The sequence below is a fragment of the Diabrotica virgifera genome, chromosome 1, assembly GCF_917563875.1.
Source record: "Diabrotica virgifera virgifera chromosome 1, PGI_DIABVI_V3a".
Classification (NCBI taxonomy): Eukaryota; Metazoa; Arthropoda; class Insecta; order Coleoptera; family Chrysomelidae; genus Diabrotica; species Diabrotica virgifera.
Genome location: NC_065443.1, coordinates 30381244 through 30409131, shown reverse-complemented (window position 1 = coordinate 30409131; position 27888 = coordinate 30381244). Strand labels below are relative to the sequence as shown.

The 27888-nt window shown below is 33.4% G+C and overlaps 1 protein-coding gene across 1 annotated transcript in view; it reads right to left on the bottom strand.

Annotated features, from left to right (window-relative positions):
* LOC114328207 (tectonic-3) overlaps positions 1–27888 on the bottom strand; it is a 47878-nt gene that overhangs the window by 6238 nt on the left and 13752 nt on the right. The window contains exons 4-5 of the mRNA XM_028276993.2: positions 13200–13356; positions 4253–4455 (exon numbers count right to left, since the gene is read on the bottom strand). Coding sequence (XP_028132794.2) covers positions 4253–4455; positions 13200–13356 — 360 coding nt within the window. The remainder of the gene's footprint in view (positions 1–4252; positions 4456–13199; positions 13357–27888) is intronic.

Sequence of the window (27888 nt, the reverse complement as noted above, 5' to 3'; positions counted from 1 at the left end):
CTTAATGAGTCTCTTTCAAGCGGTAAATTACAAATTTTAGAAAAAGAAATGGTTAGACTAAACATTGATATTTTCGGAATTAGCAAGGTCAGATGGCCGGATAATGGTAGGTAAATGCTAAGTGCTCCACAAGTAATGGGATGCTAAAATATTCTGGAAGCGACAATCAGCAGACCCATCCAAATAAAGTCGGAATTTTGGTGTATAAAATTACCAATCAGTCACTGGCTTTATTACTAAATCAGAAAGAGTAACTATGTTGCAACTTTATATCCCAAAAGTTAAAATGAATGGTACCTATATCCATACATAGCTCAGATTTATGACAAGGATATTGAAGAATTATACTGTCACATTGAACAAGTATTAATAGTTATTTAACCAACAAGTGTAGTAATAAGGGCGATTAACAATTAAGATATTTTAACGCGTAAGCGGAGCGAGCGCGTTAATGTTTGAGATTGTTAATGGCCATTTTAATTCACGAGTTCGTTTGACTTTTCCGTCGACCGTACTTTTCAGAAATAAAGATATATCCATCTTTTGATTTTTCAAATAGACAGAATTTTAAACAATAAAGTAAATAATGACATACAATTACAGATAGTACTAACAGCGGCTACTTGATTTTAAATTTTTTAGTGGGAATATAAATAGGTATATGTTTGGTTGCCTACACCACAGGTCACTGCCAATCACAGAGCGTTTAATTAATTTATGCAAGCAATGTATGTTGTGTTGCCTATAATGAAATCGTTCATTAATAGAAAATCATTCATTAATAGGGGTCATTAATCAATGATTTTGAGGGTGTTAAAATTGATCATAAATGGACGGTCGACGGAAAAATATGTTAAAAATATGAAATACTTATAATGGGTTATAGTAATGTCACAGTAGGCAAAGTTAAATGCGAAGATTTGATTGGAGAACATGGATTTGCCAAGCACAACGAAAACTGAGAAAACTCCTCTGAGTTGAGGGGGAAAATAGTGATTAAGTATAATTATTGAATTATTTCTTATTATTAACTTTACAACATAAATGTACATAAACAAAAATGGAGAGAATTATATTTTATATAATTTTGAATTCTTTGATTTTTTTGTCCTACAATCATTTTATGGTCATACGACTGTGAACGAGACACAAGCGATTAACGAACCCTAGTCTAGTCGCTGAGGTCATCAGCAGCAGACCATAAACAAGATCGAACCTGCCTCGTGAACAAAGTCTCAATTTGTCAATCGGAGGACGCTGTTCGGAGGAGAAGTATCTATTGCAATCAAAAAAGAGCTGTGTTTTGTATGTGGAAAGGCTACAACGAAATAATGTTGCAATAACCCAAGCGCATGCTCGAAAATATATGCTAAATAGAGATACCATGTAAAAAACGCTCCTGAAACTCTACCCCGGTGGTGGCGTGAAAAGGGTTTTGAAGTGCGATTTTCATGTTGCTCTGCGTTTTTACTTCAAGTGTACGACCCTAAATATTGGTTATAGCAAAAAAATTAAAGAGATCTAAATTGTATAAAATATTATTCTTTCCATTTCTATTTATGTAGGTACATTCATGTACAGTTACTAACAAACAAGATAATTCAATAATCATGTTTTGTGATTATTTTCTCCATTAATTCGGAAAAATCGACCTCACGAAAAAATTTTCAAAGAAAAAATTTCAGTTCTAACCATTTTTATTGAAAAGTTGAAAACGGCGGAGATATTGATCAAAAAAGTTTTTACTTTAAACTCAAGATGGCAGCTAACGTATCGTCAGAATTCAGTCGCGATTTTAAATTTACACTAGGTACCTACTACTGACCACCTCTAAAGGTTAGAATAGTAAAATTTCGGGCAGCTTCCCATGCAAGGTTAAATGACATCCCGACTTCACCTTTTTTTTTTGGTTTTATGGCATAGACTTGGGTGTCAGTTAGCCAGTCACAACTTTTATTTTTTCTATTCATACATAAAGAAGGCAATGAGGTCCTTAGAGTTCCATAGCAAACTCTTCCACAGCTCTCTACTCAGTTCAAAAGCTGCAGCTGACCGCTATGGACTATCCAAGTTGCTCACCACATTTTTCCATTATACATCTTCTTCTTCTTCTCTTTTCATATGTACATTATACAGAGAGAGTCTGTAAAGTGGAATAAATTCAATATCTCAAATACTAATTGTTTTTTTGGAAAATGCTCAGACCCGTCGATTAGTATTTCAAATTGTCCTTTTTGACATTCAATAAAAATGTATACAGGGTGTCTCAATTTAGAGATATGACGTCATCGTCGATTTTCTTAAATGGCAACACTGTCATTTTGATAGCTAATTTGATAGGGTTTGTAAAGTTATACATAACTGCAAAATATCAAATTTTTATTCTCTACCATTTACAAGATAATAGAAAATAACAAAGTTATATCTTATATCTGTAATTTGGAATATATTCAATAATTAAAATACTAACTGTTTTTTTGAAAAATGCTCAGACCCGTCGATTAGTATATCAAATTGTCCTTTTTGACATATAATAATAATGTATACAGGTTGTCCCAATTTAGAGATATGACGTCATCGTTGATTTTCTTAAATGGCAACACTGTCATTTTCATAGCTATTTTGATAGGGTGTGTAAAGTTATACACAACTGCAAAATTTCAAATTTGTATTCTCTACCATTAAGATGATAATAAAAAATAACAAAGTTATGAAAAAGAAGTAATCAACTAATAATTGAATTTAATTATTTCAATAAATTAAGCAAAAACTCATAATGTTGCCCTCAATTATTGTCAAATTGTCAATGGGCAACGTTATGAGCATTTGCTTAATTGAAATAAATAAATTCAATTATTATTTGATTAATTCTTGTTCTTCATAACTTTGTTATTTTTTATTATCTTGTAAATGGTAGGGAATAAAATTTTGAAATTTTTCAGATGTGTATAACTTTACACACGCTATCAAAATAGCTATCAAAATGATAGTGTTGCCATTTAAAAAAATGAACGATGACGTCATATCTCTAAATTGGGACACCCTGTATACATTATTATTATATGTCAAAAATGACAATTTGATATACTAATCGACGGGTCTGAGCATTTTTCAAAAAAACAGTTAGTATTTTAATTATTGAATATATTCCAAATTACAGATATAACTTTGTTATTTTCTATTATCTTGTAAATGGTAGAGAATAAAAATTTGATATTTTGCAGTTATGTATAACTTTACAAACCCTATCAAATTAGCTATCAAAATGACAGTGTTGCCATTTAAGAAAATCGACGATGACGTCATATCTCTAAATTGGGACACCCTGTATACATTTTTATTGAATGTCAAAAAGGACAATTTGAAATACTAATCGACGGGTCTGAGTATTTTCCAAAAAAACAATTAGTATTTGAGATATTGAATTTATTCCACTTTACAGACTCTCTATGTATATCAAATTATCAGGACTTCACCATTAATAAATAAAAGTGATATAAAAATATACTGCTGTTTCTAGACTATTAGTAACACATTTGTTACAAAGATTCGAGGTAGGCGATATAATTTGGTAGACGTATACTAAGGCCGTCCGCACATGGGGCGACGCTCGAACTACTCGACTCGATTCCAGTCGCGTACGACTCTCGTCCCTTGCGATCCGTAGTGCACTAGAAAGTTCGAGTGAGACGCACGTTTCCATTTTATTTGTTTCCTTCGTTTTTTGTTGTTTTTTGCGCTTAATTAAATTTTAGTTTTATTTAAAGATCGGTGCATGTTATGTTCTTTGATTGTAGTACTAACTACCAGCTTTGTGGAAATATATATTGTTTGTAATATAAAATTCTGAAAACATTAAACTTTTGTTTCTAGATGTTTATTATAAAATTCGTTGTGGAAGTAGAAAAATACCCTTAATTGTATAATGCTCATTGTATACAAATTATACTAAAAATGTTACAATATCGTACTTTATACAGATCGAAATAGTTGTTTTGGTTAATATATAAAAAATGCGTTCTTCCTGGTTGGAAGATGTGAGCAAACTGAATCGACTAGTGTGCGGAGAACAATCGCTTGTGCCGCAGGGTTCGTACAAGACGAGCAAGACGCGCGAACTTAGAGACGTGTCTTCGATCGACCCATGTGCGGATGGCCTAACTGATTACGAAGTAATGTTTTACAAGTACCTACCATTCATTTTGTGCTTTTGCATAAGAATAACACACAAAGAAATAAACTTATTTAGTACCTCAAACACTTTTTGTTTCCATTTAGTTAAATTCACTAACATGGGATTGGTGATAAGATAGACATTTTGAAAATAGTATTTTAAATTTATATATGGATTATCTTCAAATATTTCGTTCTGAGAACATTTTGTATCCAAGTTTTTTAAATAAAAAACTGCTTCCTTTATAAGGCATCGATTGGTTATAAAACTGTTGAGTAGTCCTGAAAGCAAAAGAAGATGTTTAATTAGGAATGTTGTGGAAAGATTGATTTACAGTTTTTAGAGACATTGTAAATATTAATTTTAAGGGAAAACGATAAATTCATTTTTCAAGTTAAAGAAAATTTTACATTTTTTATATACTTATAATTTATATAAATAATCATAGATGAAAGGCGCCAACATGCTTTATTTATACACCTCCTCCTCCTCTATCTTTTCTCCTTCGTAAGGATGTAGTGGCATCATGTAATTTGTTTGACTATTTTTTGTCCAATTATCTTTCTCCTGTGCGTGTTGTTTTGCTTCGGAGAATGAGTAACCAGTCATGTACTTTACGAGTATTTGGTCCACCATCGTGCTGGAGATCTTCCTCTGGATCCTTTACCTGCTACGTTTCCTTCAACTACTTATCATTTTATCAAAAATGAATAACCATTTTCAATTTCGTTACAACAAGAAACTACAGCCGCATTATATTCTAGTTCAATCAGAGAGTACCGCAAGCACCTCTACCGGTTTCGAAACTTAATAGTCTCTCATCAGGAAGCACATATGCTGCTCTCTCTGACCCAACCAGGACAAACCCCGGCGTGCAGTTACGGATTGCAACGAACGAAGCGGCAGGGATGCCCTAGCGGCAACTGCTAGCAAAAGACTAAGTTTTTAATCTAATAGCACATAACATAATATTAAAAATATTACTCTACATCCCATCAGATTGAAAACAATTAGTCTAGTAAAATAAGATTACACTACATGTAAATCAAAATGTAAATTCGTACAGGTTGGAACAAATTTTATATCAAAGTTTAGGTGAGTACAAAAGATATTTTCAAGAAAGTATCCAAATGATATAATGGGATCATTGTTTAAATAATTAAAAAGGGGTCATTTTTGCACAATATTTACTTTTTTAACTGCTGAGGTAATTTACATTTTAATAAAGGTCTTTAAGGTTTTTTCTACAAAGCTAAAGGACAAATATTTCACTAAAGACTTACTAAATTAAATTTGACCCCCTATTTATTTAAATAATTATATATAAAATTTAAAAATCAAATTTGCAAAAAAATATTTTTTGCGTTTTAAATAAGCACTATAAATTATTTTATTTAATAGGAGAAGTTGCGATATGTTACCAGTATTGAGTAAAAAAATTGGTTAAAAAATATTTAATAATTTATGATATATTTAATTTGTTTATCAAATGTTACTATATTTTCAATTGTAAAAACGCGGTTGTTACCAAAAGACTATGAACCTTTTTAAAACATCATTAATTTTATTTTTATGTATGTTTTCGATAAATGTATTGATAAATTCAAATTTCAATTTAACTCCCCTCTAAAATGGCATTTGAAAATTATTCTAATTTGTTTATATTTTGTTTTTTTAATAACGTCGCGGGGACTAAACATTTTGAAATGCTGTTCAGATAATCGGGTTCCTGGGAATTTTTCACTAATTAACAGATTATTTTGTCGTTTTTTCTTCTTCTTTTTTTTTCCTTATAATAAAAGATATAGTTTTGCTTATAGAGGGGGTTTCATTAAGAATGGCCAATCTCTGAGTTGTCGATTCTAGACCTCAAAAATTTTAAAATTTACACAAAATCACTTAAATAAAATATGGCTCCTTATTGATTTACAGGGTGTTTTATCTAAAAATTTAAAAATTATTTTTGCTCAGTAGTTTAAAACTGTTCGTCTATCATTTTCAAACTTGGTAGAAAGTGTAGGTACTATACTGACTCTATTACACTATGTTAAATACAGGTTTCCGGCTATTACCAGAGGCGTACGACAGAGGAAAGCAAATGGTTGACCCTTCCCAAATTCTACGTCATTGGCGAAATTGCCATTTTAGCGCAATTTTTAGATTCTCCAATACTCTCTATGTAAATAACTTACTCTTCACTCATAACGATAAAGTCATTAGTTTTCGAGATATTTGAAGTTAAACAAGTAACGGCACAGTTATTTTGATTAATTATGTTTAATTTTGTTTAATTTTGATTAATTTAATTTTGTTTTGTGCCGCTTAATTTTTAATTTTAAATAATTCGAAAGCTAATGATTTTATCGTTAAAACTGAAGAGTATATTATTCATCCTTAACGATAAAATCATTAGTTTTCGAGATATTTGAAACTAAAAATTAAGCGGCACAATATATTAAACAAAATAACTAAATAAATGTGCCGTTACATGTTTAACTTCAAATATCTCGAAAACTAACGACTTTATCATTATGAGTAAAGAGGATGTTATTTACATAGAGAGTATTGGAGAATCTAAAAATTGTGATAAAATGGCAATTTCACCAGTGAAGTAGAATTTGGGAAGGGTCAACCAAATACTGTCCCCTGTCGTACGCCTCAGGTAAACTTGTATTTAACATAATTTCATAGGGTGTATAGTACTTACACTTTCTACCAAGTCTGAAAAGGATATGTCGAATAGTTTTAAAAAACTGAGCAAAAATATTTTCTTAAACTTTTAAATAAAACACCTTGTAACTCAATAAGGAGCCATATTTTATTTAAGCAGTTTTGGTTAAATCTTAATATTATGAGGTCTAGAATCTACAATTCAGAGATTGGACATTCTTAATGAAACCCCCTCTATACGCAATACTATATCCTTTACTATAAGGAAAAAAAAAGAAGAAGAAAAAACGACAAAAAATTTTGTTAATTAGTGAAAAATTCCCAGGAACCCGATTATCGGAACAGCATTTCAAAATGTTTAATCCTCGCGACGTTATTAAAAAAACAAATTAGAACAATTTTCAAATGCCATTTTAGAGGGGAGTTAAATTGAAATTTGAATTTACCAATACATTTATCGAAAACATACATAAAAATAAAGGTAATGACGTTTTACACAGAATTATATTCTTCTGGCAACAACCGCGTTTTTGCAATTGAAAATATAGTAACATTTAATAAACAAATTAAATATCTCATAAATTATTAACTATTTTTTTAACCAATGTTTTTTGCCTAATAGTGGTAACAAAGCGCAACTTCTCCTATTAAATAAAATAATTTATAGTGCTTATTTAAAACGCAAAAAATATTTTTTTGCAAATTTGATTTTTAAATTTTATATATAATTATTTAAATAAATAGGGGGCCAAATTTAATTTAGTAAGTCTTAGGTAAAAGATTTATCCTTAACCTTTGTAGAAAAAAATCCTAAAGACCTTCATTAAAATGTAAATTACCTCAGCAGTTAAAAAAGTAAATATTGTGCAAAAATGACCCATTTTTAATTATTTAAACAATGATCCCCTCATATGATTTGGATACTTTTTTGGAAATATCTTTTGTATTCACCTAAGCTTTGATATAAAATTTATTCCAACCTGTACGGAATTACATTTTGATTTTTTTTTATTTTATTAGGCTAAATGGGAACCTTCTCTGGTTACACCTCCGAGACTTCTAAAAGGACCCCGCACAAACCTTATGGAAAATAGGTCCCAGTGGATTTCGTTCATAGTTTGGGAAAATACTCTTTGAAGCATCCTGATAAAAAGTTCTCACGGGCACAATTCAATCGTATGAAGGATTTTCAAGATATAGAGGCCCAAACTCGGAAAATTATAAGATTTACGGGGTATTCCAATTCCGTGAGTTACTGGTTATTTGGCAACATGTAGAAGTTTGGATAAAGGAAAAGTACTAGTAGTCTAAGATTTTTTCCTGGATATCCAATGGCGACCTTTACTTTGACCTTGACCTTCAACGGATGTCATCTTCTAGAGTTTCGAGGGTTTTAAATTGATTAAGGCATTAAATTGATATAAACATATTACTCATGCGTTTTTGGGATCGCAAAACACGAATATGCCATCAGAATTGCCCTCCGGATGACGTGGTGGCCAGGGCCACTACAGGGACGTCATCTTCTAGAGTTTCGATGGTTTTCGGCATTTAATTGATGCAAATGAATTACTGGAGGGTTTTTTGAGGTCGCTAAACACGAATATGCCACCAGAACCGACTCCCGGAGCACCTGGTTTCCAAGGCCAATGAAAGGGGCTCCTGGAGTTTCGAGGGTCTTTGGTACTACATTGATGCAAACGGATTACTCATAGGTTTTTGGAGTTGCTGAACACGAATACCCCATCAGAACAGACATCGGAGTACCTGGTGCCAAAGGCACGCCATGCTTTGGAGATTCGAGAGCTTTCGGTACTAAATTAATGGAAACTGATTACTCACAGGTTTTTGGGGCTGCTGAACGTGAATTCGATATCATATCCGATCCACGGAGCACCTGGTGCCTAAGGCAGGTCTTCTTCTGGAGTTTCGACAGGTTTTGGCATTAAATTGATGCAGATGGGTATTACTCATTAGTTTTTGGGGCTGCTAAATACTCCATCAGAACAGACACCGGGGTACCTGGTGCCTAAGGCACGCCATCTTCTGGGGATTCGAGAGTTTTCGGTACTAAATTGATACAAGCGGATTACTCTTGTGTTTTTGATGTTGCTGAACACGAATATGACTTAGATAAAAGACTCTGGAGTATCTAGTGGCCACGATGAATACCACTATCAAAATATAATGTAGTAAATCAATATTAAAATAAATTAAGGAAAAACATTGTCAGATATAAATTGAGTTTATATTTTTTATAAATAATTAAAACAATTGAATAGCACAACATAGTTATTTTAATAAAAATCTACAAATAGCAAAAAAACTATTCATCAATGTATACGCTTTCTTTGAACAGCAACTCAAAAAACATCCGAATACTCGGTGTGTACTAATCCGTTTGCATCAGTTTGGTACCGAAACCCTCGAAATTCCAGAAGATGAAGTGCCATAGTGCATGTTCGGTAGTATGCATGTATGCATGTTCGGCAACCACAAAAACCTAAGAGTAATCCATTTGATTCCTCCGAAACTCCAGAAGATAACCTGTCTTAGGCACCAGGTGCTCCTGTGTCTGTGGTGATCACGTATTCGTGTTCAGCAACCCCAAAATCCTATAACTAATCCGTCTGCATTAATGTAGTACCAAAGACCCTCGAAAATCCAGGAGCCCCTTTCATTGACCTTGGAAATCAGGTGCTCCGGGAGTCGGTTCTGGTGGCATATTCGTGTATAGCGTCCTCAAAAAACTCTCCAGTAATTCATTTGCATCAATTAAATGCCGAAAACCATCGAAACTCTAGAAGATGACGTCCCTTGCAGAGGCCCTGGCCACCACGTCATCCGGAGGTCAATACTGATGGCTCGTGTTTAGCGATCCCAAAAAACCCATGAGTAATCTGTTTATATCAATTTAATGCCGAAAATCCTCGAAACTCTAGAAGATGACGTCCGTTATAGGCCTGGATCCCGTGTATGAAAAAAAAGTTGATTAATAGCAAGCTGAAAATTTGTTAATAGCTTAAGGGAGTCTAGTCGGACAAACTTTGATATATGGGAACACTGGAACAGGGGAAGTTTTAATTGTGGAACAGGTTAAAAAATTGGAACGGTCAGACCACGAAAACGGCACATGTATTTTGTCCGACAGAACAGACTTAAACTCTCCGAACAGAGATTAAACTCTCATGCAAAAATCAGACTGCTATTTATCACCAAATGGCCGTTTTAATGAGTGGAACATGTAGAATATGTCAAATGACAGGAATTATGACAGGTGATAAATAGCAGTCTGATTTTTGCATGAGAGTTTAATCTCTGTTCGGAGAGTTTAAGTCTATTCTGTCGGACAAAATAAAAGTGCCGTTTTCGTGGTCTGACCGTTCCAAATTTTTAACCTGTTCCACAATTAAAATTGCCCCTGTTACAGTGTTCCCATATATCAAAGTTTATCCGACTAGACACCCTTAAGCTATTAATAAATTTTCAGCTTGCTATTAATCAACTTTTTTTCATACGCGGGATCCAGACCTATTATGAAGGTGAAGGTCAAAGTAACGGTCGCCATTGGATATCCAGGAAAAAATCCAAGACTACTAGCATTGTTTATCTATACAGGTCTAGTGGTGGTACACTGGTCTGTGGTCTAGTTATACAATGCTACTAGTACTTTTCCTTGATCCAAACTTCTACATGTTGCCAAATAACTCACCAATTGCCAATCACTCGCAAATTGCCAAGTAACTCACGGAATTGGAATACCCCGTAAATCTTATAATTTTCCGAGTTTGAGCCTCTATATCTTGAAAATCCTTCATACGATTGAATTGTGCCCATGAGAACTTTTTATCAGGATGCTTTCAAGAGTATTTTCCCAAAGTATGAACGAAATCCACTGGGACCTATTTTCCATAAGGTGTGTGCGGGGTCCTTTGCAAGCGATAACGTATGCTGAGACTAAAGAAGATGAGGGAATTTTACAATTTATAATTCACGTCCCATCTGCTCAGCGCGGTAAAGTTCCAATGATAATGGTTCCCTTCGTACTCCAATCAGAGTAAACATGTAAATCAAAAATGAATAACCATTTTCAATTATACTCTAGTTCAATCAGAGAGTACAGCAAGCACCTCTACCGGTTTCGAAACTTAATAGTCTCTCATCAGGAAGCACATATGCTGCTCTCTCTGACCCAACCAGGGCAAACCCCGGCGTTTGTTGCAATCCGTAACTGCACGCCGGAGTTTGTCATAGTTGGGTCAGAGAGAGCAGCATATGTGCCTCCTGATGAGAGACTAATAAGTTTCGAAACCGGTAGAGGTGCTTGCTGTACTCTCTAATTGAACTAGAGCAGTGGTTTTCAATGTATTTGAGCCATGTACCACCAAAATTCTTATAATTATTTTTGGTACCACCTAACTGAAGTATCTATGGAGGTAGATAATCTAATTAACTACAAATATGCTGAATTGTGGCTGTGGTTTTGCGTTTTGTGTACCACCGCACCTAATGAAATGTACCACCAGTGGTACATGTACCACAGATTGACAACCCCTGAACTAGAGTATAATGCGGCTGTAGTTTTGTGTTGCAACGAAATTGAAAATGGTTATTCATTTTTGATTTACATGTTTACTCTGATTGAAGTACGAAGGGAAACATTCTCGTTGGAACTTTACCGCGCTGAGCAGATGGGACGTGAATTATAAATTGTAAAATTCCGTCATCTTCTTTAGTCTCAGCATCCGTTATGGCTTGCAAATTTTAGAAGCCGCCTCGGAGGTGTAACCAGAGAAGGTTCCCATTGTTTTCAATCTGGTGGGATGTAAAGTAATATTTTTAATATTATTTTATGTGCTATTAGATTGAAAACTTAGACTTATCATTTTGTTCCATGCCTTCTTCTCTTCTAGTTATATGTTTGTCTAAAATATCTCAGAATATTTTGGTTCATAGTTGAAGTGAGTGATAGTTGAAGTGAGTCTAGTTTTTATATTAAGTTCTTCTAGTATTGAATTATTTGTGAGATGTGCGGTCCATTGTATGCGCAACATTCTACGGAATACCCACATTTCAAATGCCATTATACGCTTTGAATTGGCGGTTTTGATGTTCCACGTTTCTGAAGCGTAGGTAGCGATAGGAAATATTAACGCCCGAACAAGGCGTAATTTTGTGTTTTTTGTCATTTCGGCATTCTTCCATATTTTTGTGAGTTTGACTGTTGCCGATCTGGCCATTGTGATGAGTCAACGGATCTCGTCTTCGCATCATCCACTGGTGATGACTGATGACGGAGCCTAAGTAAGTAAATTGTCTGACCACTTCGTAACCTGCCATATTTTTTACGTTAGAAGCTGTAAAAGTTTTGGTGAAAGAGGAATTTGTCAAAGAACTACAGATAACTGGAAGAAAGTGTGTGAATATGTCAAGATCGAAAATAAGTATCTATGTATTTAGAAAATGAGCGTCGCATATATTTATGTAATTACTGAAGAGTTATGGATTGATTTAAATGATTCCAGCGACATGCCACTTCATCTTATTATGAAAGTAAATATTTTCTTTATTTACTATTCATAAGTTATTTTAGTAATAATGAATTTGAATATTTCTTTATCTAGCTTAATGCCTCGACAAATAATGGCCATTGGCATGGTACAGTTGATTTTTGCAATCAGATAACTAGTGTAATGTGTAATGTGTGCTTTGAGTAAACGTCTTGATACTCAACAAAGTCGACGTCATTGTCTTTGCAAAGAGACGCTAATTTGTATACGAACGCCTGCGGTCCCTACTGTGATTACCGATCCTACAAGGATATTATAGAAACTATTTTCATTTATTATTATGAATAATAACGGTTTTAAAATTAAAATAATCTTTATCTAAATGAGTACCTAATATTATTATAATGCGTGTTGTTTCAAATAAACACAAAAGTTTCTAAATATAATCCAATATTATTTTTTAGTAAGCTTAGAAGATTAAGATAAGAAATTTAGTTAAGTAGAGCAATAGAACAACTAGGACGTTTATCGTAGTTTAAAAATAAAAATTATATTTTTTATATACTTATTTTTATTACCATATTTGGTATTAAAAATTATATTTTTTATATATATACCTACAGTTGAGTCCGCGAATCTTTACCCGTGCGTCATCATTTATTTAAAGCATACGAAATAAGTCGTCACATACTGTCACTTGCTGTTGCGTTTAGTAAATTTCTATTTCCGACTTATCATCGACTTATTTCGTATGCTTTATATGATGACGCACGGGTAAAGATTCGCGGACTCAACTGTACTTATCATTTGATATGGAAAAAATAGTTATCTCAAATAATTCTTACCAAATTTATGTATGCCCCTTCTATTAACAAGCCACATAGAGCTACCATATAGTATTTTTTTAGAAGAATTAAAGATATCATTTTCGTTTATCAGTTCTTTTCGCCATGAAAATTTGTTAACTTTTTCTGTTCGAGTTTCGACAAACGTTCTGATAGGCTAAAAGGTATATAAAATATTAAACATCATCAATCTATAAATATACAGATAGACCAGGGTAATAAGACAAAAATATACCCTGTTCGTGACACTTCAGCAGCCAGGGTACTGAAGCATTTTTTCGACAGATAATACCTATAGGAACAAATTATAACTATTTCCTGCGTAGGATCTGGCGGCCATTTTTATTTATAAACAATTAATGGCATTTCCCCTTTTTTTTTCAAATCAACGGAAAACAGTGAAACTTATGATTTTTTTAGTACAAATATCTTCGAGATTATGGAAAATGCTTTAAAATGACGTATTACAAAGTTTGATTTACTCATTTATTGTTAATATAATTGCGAAAAAAGGTCGGAAAAAAGATCGATCGGAGAAATACGGATAGAATGTAGGCGCAGCCATTTAATACCATGGGTTTATTTTTTAATCCGACGTCGGATCGGATCGGAGAAATACGGATCCAATGTAGGTGCAGCCTTACACATTTCTTGGCAACCGGAGCTTACACTAGACGACCTGGAACTGGTCCCCAACGAAGAACTAGTGACCGTGATGATCGTTTCATCCTCTTATAAATCCGGCTGTTCAACTCCGAAATCAACTTCAGTGCGTCTGGAATACTAACGTAAGTGAACGAGCAATTTATTAGACGAAGGCTTGGAGAAGCAAAAAGTAGTCGCAGACCTGCAACAGGCCTACAACTTCTCAGGCGCCATCGAGTTGCGCGGCTTCAATTTGCCAGAAACCATGCTTCATCATCATCAACCCGTACGCGTCCACTGCTGGACATAGGTCTCCCTCAGCTCTTTCCATCTTTCTCTGTTTTGTGCGGCATCCATCCAGTTGCCGACAATACGCTTCAGATCGTCGGCCCATCTGGTTGGTGGTCGTCCTCTGCTCCGTAGTGCTTCTTCTCGTGGCCTCCACTCGTGGCCATAATACGTTTTGTCCATCGGTTGTCTGACAATCTGGCGACGTGTCCTGCCCAATTCTACTTGAGCGACGCGATTCTTTCGACGGCGTCTGCTGTTTTTGTTCTACGACGTATTTCTTCGTTTGGGATTCGGTCCCTCAGGGAGACACCCAACATCTGGCGTTCCATAGCCCTCTGAGTTATGCGAATCTTGTTCACTACCTTTTTTGTGAGTGTTATTGTTTCCGCTCCATAAGTGAGTACAAGCAATACACACTGGTCAAAGATTTTCCTTTTCAGGCATATGGGTAAGTCCGATTTAAATACATAGCTCAGTTTACCAAACGCTGCCCAGGCTAATCCTATGCGACGTGGGAGCTCGCAAGTCTGGTTATCTCTTCCCAACCGAATTTCATGTCCCAAGTACTTATAAGATGCAGTCTGCTCAATATCCATTCCATCAACAACAATATTACGATTTAGCACCAGATTAGTCATTATTTGCGTCTTGTTGATGTTAATCTTTAGTTCGACCTCTAAGGAAGCGTGATATAACTTGTTCAACATTATTATTGCATCATCCATACGATCGGCTATAAGGACGATGTCATCTGCGAATCTCAAATGACTGAGCTTCTCTCCATTTATGTTGATACCATATTCGTTCAGATCTGCCGTCTTAAAACTGTGTTCAAAAAGGGTTGTGAACAGCTTTGGTGATATGGTGTCTCCTTGTCGTACTCCTCGCTGTATACAGAATTTATTTGTTTGTTGATCAGATAGTCTTACGCTAGCCGTTGCGTTGTGGTAGATATATTTTATCATGTTAGTGTAGCGATGGTCTATTCGGCATTCTGTCAATGCTTTTAACATTTTATTATGAAACCATGCTTATTTTACTGTAAATAATTGGAGGCATGTTTTATTTACCGATTAGTCTAGGTTTACCTTGCGGTCTTCAGATGGCCGTGAGAGAGTATGGCGAAGACCACATGAGCGTTTTGCTCAAACGCTCAATTATGTTGCGGACTGGAATTTCTCTAGAGGCACGTACAGAATTGTACATCTTTCCGAGATACTCCATAACAACTGCCAGGTACATTGATGAAATTTAATAAAGGCAGCTTTTGTTTTTATTCGATTCAGAGTTGGACCACCATCTCCATATAGCTATTTCAGCATCCCATGCATCTTCAGTGAAGCTATGCAGTCACAACTCTGAAGCGAATATTAACAACCCTGCCTATTTAAGGGAAACCATCGCGATACAATGATTCCACGTTTTGAGACGCAATCTAGCGACATCTCTCGCAAAACGAGGAAAACAACGAAAAGCCCTAGATAAAAAGTTTACTACTTTTTAAACAATTAGACTCATTGAAATAAAAATATAATAAACAATATTTTAAATCCAAGACTTTTCGTTAATAAACTGCTTTCTGGCTGCATCCTGTATCTCTGGCTTTTACAATATATAAGCACAAGAGACGACGAAAATAAGAGAAAGAAAATAGAGAACACTTTGGCCACGCATTTACCTTCTCTCCGTCAAGGAAAAGGGCCGAAAGACCGAAAATAAAGGCAGTTTTTTGTTTTTATTCGATTCAGAGTTGGACCACCATCTCCATATAGCTATTTCAGCATCCCATGCATCTTCAGTGAAGCTATGCAGTCACAACTCTGAAGCGAATATTAACAACCCTGCCTATTTAAGGGAAACTATCGCGATACAATGATTCCACGTTTTGAGACGCAATCTAGCGACATCTCTCGCAAAACGAGGAAAACAACGAAAAGCCCTAGATACAAAGTTTACTACTTTTTAAACAATTAGACTCATTGAAATAAAAATATAATAAACAAAATTTTGTAAATCCAAGACATTGATGAAATTCTCCAAGATTTTGTTGTGCCTTATGCTGGTTTTGTTGGAAATGACTTTGTTCTGATGCATGATAATGCCAAGCCTCACAGTGCGAGCATCACTCAACAGTTTTTAAATGAAGTAAACATTCCTGTAATGGATTGGCCAGTATTGAGTCCAGACGCAAACCCAATCGAACATGTTTAGGACATGCTTGGGCGAAGGATACGAAGTCGTGTTCCTGTCCCTTTAACCTTAAATCAGTTACAAGAAGCCCCTTTAGAGGAATGGGAACTTATTCTTCAACAGGATATTTCTCATTTGGTTTTAGAGTTTTAGGTATGCCAAGGAGAACTCGAGCAATAATTTGAGCACGTGGAGGAAACATTCATTATTAAAATCAGTTTGTACGGACACATGATTTAAGTTTTCATTAATTGAGCATCATTTTGTTACAACAATTACTTACGTTTTTTTCCTTCATTTTTAAATTGTTATCTACTGAAATAGTTATTTGTATCAAAGTTAAATTTTTATTAGAAATTACATAAAACAGTTTGTTTCGTTTGTGTTTACGTTATAGACCTGGATCCCGCGTACCAAAAAAAATTTATTAATAGCAAGCTTAAAATTTGTTAATAGCTTAACGGTATCTAGTCGGTCAAACTTTGATGTATTGGAACAGTGAAACAGGGGAAGTTTTAATTGTGGAATAGGTTAAAAATTTGGAACGCCAGACTACGAAAACGTTCCATGTTTTTGTCGGACATAACATCCATTTGTTATCATTTCATTAAACTCTCATGCAAAAATCAGACTGGTGTTTATCACCAACTGGGCATTTTAATGAGTGAAACACGAAGAACATGTCAAATGACAGGAATCATGTAGGTTAGAAAAAATAGCAGTCTGATTTTTGCATGAGAGTTTAATGAAAGGGTAACAAATCAATTGGATGTTCTGTCCGACAAAATACATGGGACGTTTTATCTGACGTTCCACAATTAAAATTTCCCCTGTTCCAGTGTTCCCGTACATCAAAGTTTGTCCGACTAGACACCGTTAAGCTATTATCAAATTTTCAGCTTGCTATTAATCAACTTTTTTTGGTACGCGGGATCCAGGCCTATTGTTATAATAATAAAAGTTTAAAAATAATTACAATTGAAAGTTTTTATTTTAAAAATGCAAAGTTTTTCGTGCCGGTGTGTGTAGAATTTCATAAAATTCTCCTGTCACAGTGGTAGTTGCCAAACTCCTCCGATACGTCTAAAGGTGGAAAACTATAAAAATATAATGTAAATTTATGGGTTTCTATTGATAATTTCCCACCTGTACTAGTTTCATCTTTATTTATTTAACAACGTATTATGTTTTCCGTCTTTTACGTTGTTCTGCCGGTTATTAGCGCACTCATCACTGTATACGGTATTAGTAAATAGAACATTTTTGTAAGCTCACATCTCGAAGGCATCTAAACAAACCAAATTATTACCTATCTAATTGTCAAAATTTTTTGTATTACCAAATTAATCAAATGTCCAAATACTCTCCTGGCCAAAAAAATCGGGAAACCTTAAAAATGGGTCATTTTTAGTGTCTCGAATCTCCTAAACCTGTTGTCCGATTTTAGTGATTTTTTTAGGTAATATGTTATAGCCTTATTCTCTAAGAATATGGATGAAGTAATAGTGTTGCTGAACAGGTAAATGTCATTGTATACCGGGTGTAACAATAATACTGTGTTTTTCCTGAAAGTTCGTAACACCCTGTGGAATATTCTATTAGTATTTAAAAAATATTGAAATTAGAACTCAATTGTAGCCTAAGCCTTTCTTAACATTCTGCTTTTTGACTCATTCACTTATGTTGGATAATGAAAAAGTTAGGTACTTTGACATCTAGCCATGTTCTTCATCAATATAGGGTGTTTCTAAATAAGTGCGACAAACTTAAGAGGAAACAGTAGCGATCAACAGGTAGCGAAAACGCGTTCCAAGATTGCGGCTGTAATTTTGAATATTTTTTCGAGATATTTGGCACACGTATTCGTAATATAATAAAGAATGGCGGTACAGAGCAAAATTTGAAAAATATATTAATAGGTGGAAATTACTCTGTAATTAAATACAATATTAAAAAAACGAGCCTGTACCGCCATTAAGAAGAACAAAAAAATACACTTTCTTCAAATAAACTTTTTTATCCGATGCCTAGATTTTGTGTCATTTTGGAACTACTAAAATTTTTTATTTCATTAGTACATAGTTCCAAAATGACACAAAATCTAGGCATCGGATAAAAAAGTTTATTTGAAGAAAGTGTATTTTTTTGTTCTTCTTAATGGCGGTACAGGCTCGTTTTTTTAATATTGTATTTAATTACAGAGTAATTTCCACCTATTAATATATTTTTCAAATTTTGCTCTGTACCGCCATTCTTTATTATATTACGAATACGTGTGCCAAATATCTCGAAAAAATATTCAAAATTACAGCCGCAATCTTGGAACGCGTTTTGGCTACCTGTTGATCGCTACTGTATCACCTTAAGGGGTAATTCTGCATGAAAAATAATGACCGTTTGATTGATAAACACATGTCTGCAAATGCTTCGTTTCCGAGATACAGGATGTTGAATTTTTTCTTACACACTGACGATTTATTTATTGCTCTAAAACCGGTTGAGATATGCAAATGAAATTTGGTGAGTTTTAAGAGGCAGTTATTGCGCATTTTGTGACATACAATTATGTATTTTATATTCACCATCGGCGTGCATACGGGTCATATAACCCGGTCATATTACCTGTATGCAAGTCAATGGTGAATATAAAATTTTTAGTTGTATGTCAAAAAATGTGGAATAAGTACCTCTTAAAACCTACCAAATTAAAGCAAACTGTCATTATTTTTCCATGGAAAATTAACCCTTAAAGTTTTGTCGCACTTATTTAGAGATACCCTGTATTGATGAAGAACATGGCTAGTTGTCAAAGTACCTAACTTTTTCATTATCCAACATAAGTGAATGAGTCAAAAAGTAGAATGTTAAGAAAGGCTAAGGCTACAATTGAGTTTTAATTTCAATATTTTTTAAATGCTAGAATGTTCCACAGGGTGTTACAAAATTTCAGGAAAAAACACAGTATTATTGTTACACCCGGTATACAATGACATTTACCTGTTCAGCAACACTATTACTACATCGATATTCTTAGAGAATAAGGCTATAAACTATTAAAAAAATCACTAAAAACGGACAACAGGTTCAGGAGACTCGAGAAATAAAAAATGACCCATTTTTAAGGTGTCCCGCTTTTTTTGGCCAGGAGTGTATTATTTTAAACTTGTTTTGTACCATCAAGGATTTATAGAAATAAGTTATTGAAAGAAAACTACAGGTGAACCAAAATAGGAATAGACGTGAACATACTCGTACCGCTCGTACTATGCGCGCCAGCAAATTTCAAATTACGACAGAGAGAGCTAATAGACTAAGAGCCGCTATAGGTGAAATTTCTTAATCATTTTAGGCACGACGGGACCCTATAACTTAAATAGTAGAACCTAAAAGAAAACGTTTGAGCACTGTGCCGTCACTTTTCAGTGGCACATGCGTCTACAGTGGCGCATCAAACTTTCCACTTATGGACGGGATACATAAATTAAAAAATACCCTCCCTCATTACCAGAATTTTTTTTTTTATTTTTTTAAGTTCTATGTGATTAAGACATAAGATTCATCGTAATTTTAACCCACCACCCCCTTCTCCCTGCCCCCACCATCAAAAACTTTATTTTTCGATTTTTTTTTGGTGGGATGCAATCAATTTTAAAATTTTAAAAAATTCACACACATAGTTAAGGCTTTTATAAAACACGTCTATTTTTTATAGACCTGTAGGTTAAGTGTACATAACCTCAAAAAAATTTTAAAATTTGTTTTTTGGAGAAAAGTATATAACTTTTTTTTTGGGCATAGCTGCAGATCTAATTTTTTCTTAGTCTTGTGTATTTTATCAAACACTATATTTCTAATTTTTTTCAGATTTTTCTGTAACGCTGGTCACCTTCAAAAATCCAAAAAACTGTTTTTTAGGGGGTTTTGGGTGGTTTGAACGTGTTTTTCTGATTTTTAAATATTCTAAAGGACTCAGTTACTTCAAGTTACATATAACCTATAAAAAAAATTGATTTGATATATTATGAAGTCTATAAAATAGGAAAAATCTGAAAAAAATTAAAAATATAGTGTTTGATAAAACACTATATTAAGAAAGAAAGAAAAACACTATATAAAACAAAGATTAAGAAAAAATTAGACCTACAGCTATTCCTCAAAAAGTTATACGCTTTTTTGAAAAAAAATTTTTTTTTTTAATTTTTTGAGGTTATGTACACTCTACCTATGGGTCTATAAAAATAGGCATGTTTTATAAAAGCCTCAGCTATGCGTGTGAATTTTTTTAAATTTTAAAATTGATTGCATCCCACCAAAAAAAAAATAAAAACGAAAAATGAAGTTTTTGTTGGTGGGGGCAGGTGGAAGGGGGTGGTGGGTTAAAATTACGCTGAATCCTATGTGTTAATCATATAGAACTTAAAAAAATAAAAAAAATTTAATTCTGTTAGTAAGGGAGGGTAACTTTTAATTTATTTATCCCGTCCATAAGTGTAAAGTTTGATGCGCCACTGTCGACGCATGTGCCACTGAAAAGTGACGGCACAGGGTTCAGACGTTTTCTTTTAGGTTCTACTATTTAAGTTATAGGGTCCCATCGTGCCTAAAATGATTAAGAAATTTCACCTATAGCGGCTCTTAGTCTATAAGTTGGTCGACAGCCGAATAGCTCTGTTTATGTGGATAGTTTTTCTATAGCGCCGATTCGCGACGTTGAAAAGTTTTGTGTAAAATTTCAATTTCTAATTATTTTTATTAATAGTGATTTTGAACTTTATAATAATAAGGAACTTGCACATTTTTTTATTACATAATAATGTTCAGTTTTGTATAAAAATGAGATTTCCAAAATTTTACGCTTCAAAAACTCATAATAATTTAGAAGTACAAATTTAAAGTCTTCTGTATTTTAAAATAGTTCAAACGATCCGTGACGTCACATAGTTTAACTATATGGTTCCGTTTATGGTTATATTTAGGTATATTCTTCTTCTTCTTCTTCTTCTTTAGTTTATTGGCCTCCACCTACTTGGGTATTTGGCAAGCTCGTCGTCGCGGAATAAAGGAAACATATTTATATTCTAATGACATTTATCGTATGTCATTGTAAATATTTCCCTATTGTTCATTTAATCTAAAAATAGATCAATACTATAAAGCGAAGCAAAAAAATTTGAATGTTCAAGCTCTTGAAATAATACGCTCTTTAAGACAGATTAAACAATTTAGAAACTAAAAAAGATTTATTGTGTTTACTGATGAAACGTACTGTTTTCAAGCCATAGTCGCAGTAATGGTTGGACTGATGGAACAAACAGTGGGCTTAAAAAACCCGTCTTCAAGAGCCAACGTTTAATCATTGTGGGTGCAGGAAACGGTTTTGTCGGTGGGTCTTATGTGAGATGAAAGTCCCAAACAAAATCGAGTGATTACCATGATCATTCAACTTTGTCAACTACACAATGTGGTTAGCAGAAAAATTCTTAAGTAATCTACCTCTTACGAAATCTACCCGAAATGTGGGAAGACGAAGAATATCCTGGCTTAATAACTTAAGGGAGTGGTTCGAATGTACTCGTGCAGAGCTATTTAAAGCGGCTGTCAACAGGGTCCCCATAGCCATGATGATTTCCAACCTTCGATAGAAGATGGAACTGAAAGAAGAAGAAATCTACCTCTCAACAGTGTCATCGTAATGGACAATGTACTTTATCATAATACTCAAAAAATAAAGCACCAACATCCACATCAACATTAACAAAAAATCAAATGTAAAATCATAGGTTGACTAAAAGCTAGAAATATTCTCTTTCCTGCTAACACGCTCATACCAGATTTGTATGCCTGCATAAAGTGGCATTTAGACGCCGCGATACATCGCAGCAATTTATTGTGACGATAAATTGCTGCGATTTATTGATTCTTTTAAAGCTGTTTAGACGCTGCGATAAATTGTTGCGATTGATTACAAACTGAAACAACTTACAATAAATGGATGTAATTCGATACCAACTCCAATCCAATTCCAATTCCGATAAATCGCTGCGATGTACCGTTTACATACAATGATAAATTGAAGTAACTTCATTGATATCGATAAATTGCTGCGATTTATCGCTGTGTCTAAACGCTGCTTTTACATAAACCGAAATATGTTGATTCACCATATCCAGATTTAAACTCGATAGAGCTTGTCTGAAGCAGCGTTTAGACACAGCGATAAATCGCAGCAATTTATCGATATCAATGGAGTTACTTCAATTTATCGTTGTGTGTAAACGGTACATCGCAGCGATTTATCGGAATTGGATTGGAGTTGGTATAGGATTGCATCAATTTATTGTAACGGTCGAGTTGTTTCAGTTTGTAATCAATCGCAACAATTGATCGCAGCGTCTAAACAGCTTTAAAAGAATCAATAAATCGCAGCAATTTATCGTCACAATAAATTGCTGCGATTTATCGCGGCGTCTAAACGCCACTTTAGAAGCACTAACAAAATATGTTGGAAACGAAAAATATAGATTTCACTTTAATTCTATTCAAAAATGGTTGGATGAGTTCTTTGAAATATTTTCGAGAAAAGTGGAAAAAATTGTAGACAAAGTAAAACTTATTGAGAATGATTTCATTTCAAAGCAGCCATAATGTCATGATGATACATAATCATGTATTATTAATTTAGGTGAAGATTCTGATAGCAAAGACATATTCTCAGACTCAGACACAAACAATACCGATGAGGATTTGATTTGATTGTGCTTGTTTAGATTATTTTTATAGTATAAATAATTTATAGTAACAGAACATTGTTAAATAATCATTTAAAATTTCCAGATTTTAAATAATTTCATTCAACTCGTTATAAACAATGATTAATCTAAACAACATTTCAAAATAAATCAATCAACATTTAAGTATAAGAAGCGTGGCAACTTTGTAAGCCCCAAATGAATTTTGCATTCCTTCTCTGGTTTGCGCGCAGCTTACGTCTATTCCTATACTGGTCGGAGTGTACAAATAATTTTTCAGTAAAGAGAACCCATTTTGGATTAGAAATTATATGTATAGAAATAGCGTAGGTAAGTTGGTTTGTTTATAACCCCACCAAATTGACGGAGTAATACACTTCTCCAGGAAATTAACGCACCACTACCTTAAAAATGGGTAATTTTTGACGTCTCGAATTTCCTAAACCTGTTATCCGATTTAAATGATTTTTTTAATATGTTATAGCCTTATTCTTTAAAAATATCGCTGTAATAATATTGTGGTTAGATAGGTAAATTGCCATTGTATACCGGGTGTACCATCTACCAATAAAACTGTGTTTTTTTCTCAAAGTTAGCATAACACTGTGGAGTATTCTAGCATTAATAAAATACTGAAATTAAAACCCTACTATACTCACTTGTTTTCTTAATATTCTGTTTTTTAATTTATTGGCTTATGTTGCATAATAAAAAGGTTAGGTACTTTGACAACTAGCCGTGGTTTTCATCAATACAGTGTGTCTTTAAATAAGTATGGAGAACTTTAAGGGGTAATTCTGCATGAAAAAATAATAACAGTTTGCTTCATAAAGGTATGTCCGCAAATCAGGGCCGTGCCGTGCTATGATCCGGCGAGGCAGTCGCATCAGGCGGCATCTCAAGGGGGGCGGCATAATCAGTAAAATAAAAAAAAAATTGTCAGATTGTGTAAAAATGTTGTCAGAAACTATTCGCCGTGTGCAAGTACTTAGAGGCTTGGAGGGGATACGAGAAACGATCGTGCGCGAATAGTGTAGAATTCTTGCAACTTTCTTAAATAATCCATATTGTCAATTGAAATTGTCAAATTGACGTATATTTCATACCTACTGTCATTAAAGAAGAAAAATTATATGTTGCTCCACAATATTGATATGATATGCAATTATTATATAAAAGAAAATTTAATTAATTGTATTTTGCTTCTGGTACTGCATACTGCATCTTAATAATTAATTTTATTTACTACAAACAATTGTTTACTTTTTAATAACATAACCTCAGTCTTACTTTTTCTTCTTATATTTTTTTGGGCTATGGCCTTGACAATTATCCAGCAACCAGGACCATATGATTGGCCAATATAATTAAAAGTGCGAAAAATTTTGCTGAGCTATGAAACCAGGTGTCGCTTTTCCGAACTTGCACGGTCCCAATAGAAAAAAATGAAAAGTTACAGACAATATGGCTAATGACCAAATGAAAATTTAATGAAATTGCAGAAAATTTTGATTTTTTGAATTTCCAGCTGAAAATGAAATTCTAGCTAGGAGAAAAAAGCGTTTATTTGACTACGAAACTGGACGAGCTCTTAACAGATGAAACTAAATTTAAAATAAACTTGTTCATCTATATTTTAGACATTGCCGTTAATTCTTTAATTGATCGATTCTCGCTTCTAGAAACTATTGAGGGAAATAGATGATGAAACACTATTAGAAAAATATTATATGAATCCTCATTCAATACTTTCAATAGAAAAAGAAAAAAAGCTGATGATGTATGATCTTCTAGAAGAATTGCTTGGTATATTTCAAATGATACCAACCTCCATAAAACCTTTAGATGTTTTGAACTATTTGTGCCAAAATGACCTAATTTCTTTATACCCAAATGTAGTTTTAAACTAAGAATTTTATTAACACTCCCTGTCTCGGTGGCTAGTAGGGAAAGAAGTTTTTCAAAATTAAAAACTATTACGAAGCTCCATAAGATATACAAAACTAAAAAAGGACCTAGCCGGGTAAGATGATGAAAAGTGACCCCAACTCGATTCGAATTCCATATAGGTCAACGTTTAGCATATATAGTGAAACTAACTTTCTGAAATTTTTAGCCCCCCAGGTGGTCATGTGACCCACCTAGAGCCTAATTAGGATTTTTATGTTTTTATTTTTTATCTCAGCAGCATCGACAACTAGCGAAAAACTTTAAATAAAAAAGTTGTAAGCTTTAAAAAGTTCTGTTCGAAATTTTTTTTTTTAATTTTTGGCGGGAAATTTAAATTTTAAAACGATTTTATAATTTTAAATTAGTATAAAAAAAATAACTAAGACATTCGTTTTCACAAAAAATATATATAACGTGTACTTTTGCATAATATTTCACCCTGAATTTTTTCAAATTTTTAAAATTGGTGAAACGCACCTTTAAAAATAAAAAACCGCATTTTTTCGGTTTTTTTTTCGTTTTTTGATACAATTTTATACATACTTTTCAAAAAAGGTAACACCGTCACTAGAGTAGGTAAAAACTAAAAAATAATTGGGGTTTGCTTAATAAAAATTTTTAGCATCCATTTTCAAGATACAGGGCGTTGAAAAAACAAAATTTTACACATTTTTTACGATATTGCCGAAACTACTGGCAACATTTTAATATAGTTTGGCGAGTTTTAAGAGGTAGTTGTTGTGTATTTTTTGACATACAACTAAGAATTTTATATTTATCATTGGCGCGCATAGGGGTAATGGTATTAACTTTTTAAAGAAAAAAGATAGTTCGCCACTGACATATTTCAAATTAACAATCGTTTTTGAATTACTCGTTTAATTTGTGACAAAAAATCTATCTTCCTATTTTTTCATACGACGCGCCATTTTTATTCAAAAAATAAAACATCTTAACACTTACAAAGTATTCGAACTTCTATGAAATAAAATACTACTATAGTCGATTCGCTAAACTCAGACACAACTGGCTAGTGATTTTAGTTGGTAATTTTTTTGTTTTTGGCCAATTTTACCAAAATTGGCAAAATTACTAACTATTTAGTAGTTATTAACTATTTAGTAATTCGTTTTTTGCCAATTTTACCAAACTGGCAAAATTACTTGCTAAAATCACTGGCCAGTTAGTAGTTTCTACATCTACATAAACTCGTACATCTATTATAAAAACTAATTCGAATACTTTGGAAGCGTTAAGATATTTTATTTTTTGCAGCAAAACGGCGCCTCGTATGAAAAAATGAGAAGATAGTTTTTTTATCGCAAATTGAACGTGGAATTCAAAAATGATTGTTGATTTGAAATATGTCAGTGGCCTACTATCTTTTTTCTTTGAAAAGTTCAGATCATTACCACTAAGCGCGCCAATGGTGAATATCAAATCCTTAATTGTATGTCAAAACATGCACAATAACTACCTCTTAAAACCCGCCAAGTTTTATTACAATTTTGCCAGTAGTTTCGACAAAATCGTAAAAAATGTGTAAAATTTTGTTTTTTTCAACGACCTGTATCTTGAAAATGGATGGCGTTACAAAAAAATTTTATTAAGCAAACCCCAATTATTTTTCATTTTTTTAACTACTCCAGTGACAGTGTTACCTTTTTTGAAAAATATGTATAAAATTGTATCAAAAAACGAAAAGAAAAAACCGAAAAAATGCGGTTTTTTATTTTTAAAGGTGCGTTTCACCAATTTTAAAAATTTGAAAAAATTCAGGGTGAAACATTATGCAAAAATACACGTTATATATTTTTTTCGTGAAAACGAATGTCTTAGTTATTTTTTTATACTAACTTAAAATTTTAAAATCGTTCTAAAATTTAAATTTCCCGCCAAAAATTAAAAAAAAATTTGGACAGAACTTTTTAAAGCTTACAACTTTTTTATTTAAAGTTTTTCGCTAGTTCTCGATGCGGCTGAGATAAAAAAATAAAAACATAAAAACTCTAATTAGGCTCTAGGTGGGTCACAAGACCACATAGGGGGCTAAAAATTTCAGAAAGTTAGTTTCACTATATATGCTAAACGGTGACCTATATGGAATTCGAATCGAGTTGGGGACACTTTTCATCAGCTTACCCGGCTAGGCCCTTTAGCATTTATTTCAATAGAGTTCTCACTAGCTGCTACACATGTCCCATTACACTCAATTTTCTCTTTGGTTTTTCACCCTGTACCTTATTCAAATAAACATTATAGAGATTTTCAGGGACTTTCAGCCCTTGGTAATAATGTAATCTTTTATTCTACATTTAAATTTTTCAAAAATACTAATTTTCCCAAGATTCGAAAAAAAATGAATGCATTTAAAAAGCATTGTAAGCAAAGTTTGCGCCTACCTACTTAATGTAGTATTAATACATATGTATTTCATTTAATTTAAAGTATGTTTTATTTTTAAAATAAAAATTTTCTTTCATTTTGTGTAGTTTCTTTTAATAAAAATAAAAGTTAAGTTTCAATAATATTTAAGGGGTGCAGTGGCGCATCCAGGGGGGTTTTGGGGGTTAAACTCCTTTTAGGGCATATGAAAAATAAATAAAGAATAGTAGGAAAATGTTTGTAACTTGTCTTTTACAAACAATACAAAAAAATTGCGGTGTCAAATCCAACCCCCTCTTAGAAGAAAATTCTAGGTGCGCCACTGAAGGGGCGGCATTTCGAAGACTTGCATCATATTAAAAAGATGTACCGCACGGCTCTGCCGCAAATGTTTCATAAGCGTATGTCCACTAATGCTTCGTTTCCGAGAGAGGGGGCGTTGAAATTTTTCTTATAAACTGACGATTTATTTATTGTTC